This window comes from Centruroides sculpturatus, unplaced genomic scaffold (assembly GCF_000671375.1).
Source record: "Centruroides sculpturatus isolate CEXI.00-Female unplaced genomic scaffold, Cexi_2.0 scaffold483, whole genome shotgun sequence".
Lineage (NCBI taxonomy): Eukaryota > Metazoa > Arthropoda > Arachnida > Scorpiones > Buthidae > Centruroides > Centruroides sculpturatus.
This window is the reverse complement of record NW_019384741.1, coordinates 296,656-301,041: the sequence shown is the minus strand read 5'-3', so window position 1 is coordinate 301,041 and position 4,386 is coordinate 296,656. Positions and strand designations below refer to the sequence as shown.

General features: G+C 31.8%; 1 protein-coding gene across 1 annotated transcript; it reads right to left on the bottom strand.

Annotated features, from left to right (window-relative positions):
* Nucleotides 1–1,825: 1,825 nt before the first annotated feature.
* On the bottom strand, nt 1,826–2,910 carry LOC111628393 (phospholipase A2-like). Its single transcript, XM_023372169.1, has 5 exons — nt 2,786–2,910; nt 2,527–2,720; nt 2,302–2,461; nt 2,073–2,225; nt 1,826–2,003 (listed from the first exon to the last, which is right to left on the bottom strand). The coding sequence occupies exons 1-5, from the start codon at nt 2,902–2,904 to the stop codon at nt 1,907–1,909; spliced, it is 723 nt and encodes a 240-aa protein (XP_023227937.1). The 5' UTR covers nt 2,905–2,910; the 3' UTR covers nt 1,826–1,906.
* Between the last annotated feature and the right edge of the window lie 1,476 nt (nt 2,911–4,386).

The following is a 4,386-nucleotide window of genomic DNA, read 5'->3' as shown; positions in this document are numbered from 1 at the left end:
CAATTGTCTTTTCGTTGTTTATATTTTGAAACAATAAATAAATAAATTCTATAAAATAGAAAAATTGCTATCGATATCGAAATATAGTTAATTTTAATTGTAGCGAATATATTCACGGTAGCCTAATTATAAACGTAATAACGTCTATTTGTGTCGTCTACGTTTATTATTTCTTTTTAAATTAAAGTTTCTAGTCCTTTAAATGTTATTTTATTAATATTAGTTTATCGTGACTAAAATCCATTAATAGGACTTTTTATACTGATTTAACTCGCCGATAAAATTAGAGATTGAATCCGTTTCTCGGTTCAAACGAATAAACTTTTATTCGCACCCATTTTCCATTTTCCTTTTTCATATAATTTCCTTATTTTATATTTTTCAAAACCCGCTGTTAATTTAAAGTCTTATTGATAGATTATAGTCATAATAAATTAACATTAATAAAATCGTAGTTCTTTCTTTACTTAAAAAAATGCTCATAATTATGCTTTATAATATTATGTATTATAGAAAGTTTAATAAGAGACAGAATAGCAAAATTTAATAGTAAAAAATGTATCGAGTGACTAAAAATAACCCCACGAGAGACGATAAATATAAATAAAATTTTCAAAATGGCGGACCGTACACGGCGATATCAGCGGATTAAACTTTAGAGACACGTTTCGCCTTCTTATTGATTAAATAAGTTTGCTTCTTTTCTCTCTCCCGTCCAATGGTAGGAATAAACGATTCGACGTCACGTTTTGATGTCTTTATTACGCTTTATGAAATCGAAACGTCAGAGAACGAGAACGAATATCGCCCTCCCAAGTTATTCTACGAACGACACGCGGAAGAAGGAAGAGTCGCCGTTCGAAGGCCCAGCCCATTCTGGTAACACGTCATCCTTTTATACTGTCAAATACTAGGAGAGTTTAGCGATAATTTGGGGTCACTCGCGCGCGCGTTTATTAAATAACCAACGACGCAAAATATACAAATTACGCCGTATCTTTCGTCGTTTTTCTCAAATAATTCACCATTTCTCGAATTGGCGAAAACGTATTCTTCATCCTTCTCAACTTCAATCCAATACAAAAAATGCGTATGGTCTGGGAATTGTCCTTTGATAATCACTACTTTTACTTAATACTTCATCAAATTAAAGACCTATTATTATTTAAATTTAAAAATAAAATAATTCCATTATTATCTTATTATAGTCTAACGGAAGTAAGAGTTTGATAGAATTATTTTTTAAATATTTTAATTTTTTATTCAATTACCATGAAATGGTACGTGGAGGTGCTCCGGTTAATTTATTTACAAAATAAATTGAATATCTTTTCGTCGTATTCTTAATTTCAAAGATGAACATTTAGAATATTCGTGCCTAGCAGTTTCCCTTCGAATACCTCTTCGTGGCTAAATAGAGGATAGTTTTGTAAATATTTAGGCTATTTCCTAACCTAACCGCTAATTTGGCTAATTTGACGTCATTTTTTATCGAAAATATTCGCCTTTAATAACTAATTTTATATTTACAGGTTTTTAATTTATAATTCGTTACTTTAATTTTAAAAGATACGTTTAGAGCTTGACGTGTGTGTAAGAAGTGAAGGAAACGTGTGTAAGAGACGACGTCGCGTTATTCATTTTGGCAAATATCTTCAAACGTGACGTTATCGGTGACGCCATTTTCTCATTTGATGCGCAAGATTTAATTTTAATAAAAACTCTCGGTTTAAATGTTTAAAATTTAAATAATTTACAAATATAAGTAAATTCACTTTTATTCAAAATTTTCATTTAGGTCCCCTGCAATTCTTTTGTAATGTCAATCGATAGGAAAAATTCCATCAAAGTATCCGATGGAATTTTTATTTTTCTTGTAAATTCCATTTTCTCTGTAGAGATATCATCAATTATCTTTCTTTTCGAACGGCTTAGCATCGAAGAATTGATATTTTTTCGGTTTTTTCCTGTTTAGCCGGTACTTTAGACATCTTCTTCTAATTCTAAAAGGTTTATTAAAATATTATAACGGTAAAAATACAATAAAATATAAATGTTTTCTAAAATTTTACCCGCTGGTTTTCAAGCATTTGACTATGGGATATTCTTCCTTGAAGCATTCAATTTGCAAAATGTTGAAGAATGTATTCCCCACGGTTTTGGAAGTCGAAGTATCGGCACGGCTCAGACAAGAAAAAAATGTGTCGTCGCAATCGCAGTGACTTCTGATTTCGTAGAAAATTTGCATCTTAATACAAGAAAAGTTTTTAAATTACGCAATTTCCTTCGAAATTCCCTTACTTGGTGTAGAAATCTTTATTTTTCAGTTGATAATCTTCTCCGAATCCGGAAATACTGACGTTGCAATGATCGTGAACTCTGCAACATTTATCGGCTTCACGCGCGGATCCTAAATCTTCGTAATCGTCCGCGATGTTTCCGGCTCCGCACCATTTCGTGCCTAAAACGTGTTTATTCTTTATCTCTAATTTACTGATTGGAAAAGATATCGCGACTTAGGCCTACCTGGAAATATCAAAAATCTCCGGAAAAATTTTCGAATGCCATCGAATGGCGTCTTCAACGCGTGATAAAAGCCTTTCTGGAGGTTGTTCAGGAGCAACGAAGTGCAATTATCCACCCGTTTCTTCAACTCCTCCTCGGACACCGTTCGAGTTAAGTTACTAGGAACGTTGTCCAGCATTTGCTCGATGATCCAGCTAAGAAATTATACATCGATTATTATCATACGAACGCGGAGTAACGAGGAAATAAAAGTATTTACTTGTCGCCGTATAAATAACAATCTGAAACGATTCCTTCCACACGTATCACTTCCACCATCTTCTTGGCATTCTCTTCTTTATAGAACGTTGTTATCACACTCGCATCCGCGTAGACCATGGTAATCAACAGCAGAACGCTTTTTACGGACATCTTTACACTATTAAACGTGATAAAACATATTTATATACATTATAATCTACTATACGGATTAAAACCGTTGCTTTTTAGTGATTAATTACACAAGTTTCATAATTATAGCCTATATTTATAGTATAACCCCAGATATCAGAGACACCGCTTCTATTTATATTATCAGGTAATTAATACGAAACGTAACTTACCACTTCCAAGATTTCGTAAAAAAACACAAGCAGGCGGCTTTATAGTAAGCGTGAAACAATTCGAATCACGTGTTGGCTGCTCTAATTAGAACAAATGTGAAAAGTGGTTCGATCGTAAACATCAACCAATCGATTCTAATGGAAATATCGTTTCATAAATATTAAATAAACATTAATTTCTAATCGTAACTGGATCATTTGCCCGATAAATGGGTCGTTGTTTACATAAATACAACTCTGATATATTCGGAATAAAGCTTCTTACGTGCAGGAACAAGTGTCTTACACAAAATTCACTCAAAATCTTTAATTTATTTCGTTATAAAAACGGAAATACAACTTTTCCTTTCGCATAATTTAATTTACGGTTTGTACGATACAAGAATTTATAGAAAAATCGAGACCTAAATGAAATGCTTAACATTAATAATTCATTAAAATGAGAAACCATAAGGTTTCGCAACAATATTCTCCTCACTTAAAAAAACAAAATTAGTATAAACTGGGACAACGGTTTAAACTTTAGTTTATTCTTAGATCAAACACAAAACACCAAAGACTAAACACTAAACAGGAAGTGACGAAAACAACAGCATCGTTTTCACTTTTACGGGAAATTGTGGAAGAAGAACGCCTTATAACTTTGTATTGTTAATTCACGAATCATTTAATAAATAATAAAATAAAGTCTAATAAAAATTTTATGCAGCTTTTAATTAATAAGAATGGAACCTATTTTATTACATTTGATAAAAATAATTCTGCACCTGCATCTAATTCTGGGAATATACTTTTTTGTAAACCACGCAGTGGGAAAGAGAAAAAATAAATGAATTATTTGTAAGAATTGGGCTACGTCATCGTTTGTAGTTTCAATTAAATGTTAGGTGGAGAACAAAGATCTTTACTCCTATAAATAAATAACATAAATGTTGAATAATAACGAGAAGAGACAGAAGAAAACGTCTCCTTCCTGGAAAAAACTGTTTTAAAATATTCTCTGAATTTGTTGGAAAGCTTAAAAGCCGTTTATTAATAAAAATGGAAGATGCATTGTGGAACTAAATATGTTTTATATTTCATAACTGATGTTTTACATGTAACCCGAATTGCAATATTCAAATTTCACATTAAAAATTAGAACTTTCTAAAATTAATTCGTTTATAGAATATTAATATAACGCTCCATTATCCCGTTATGCCACATCCCGCTGATGGCCGCCGAGACGGCCGAAAACGTTCCTTCAATAAATAATTT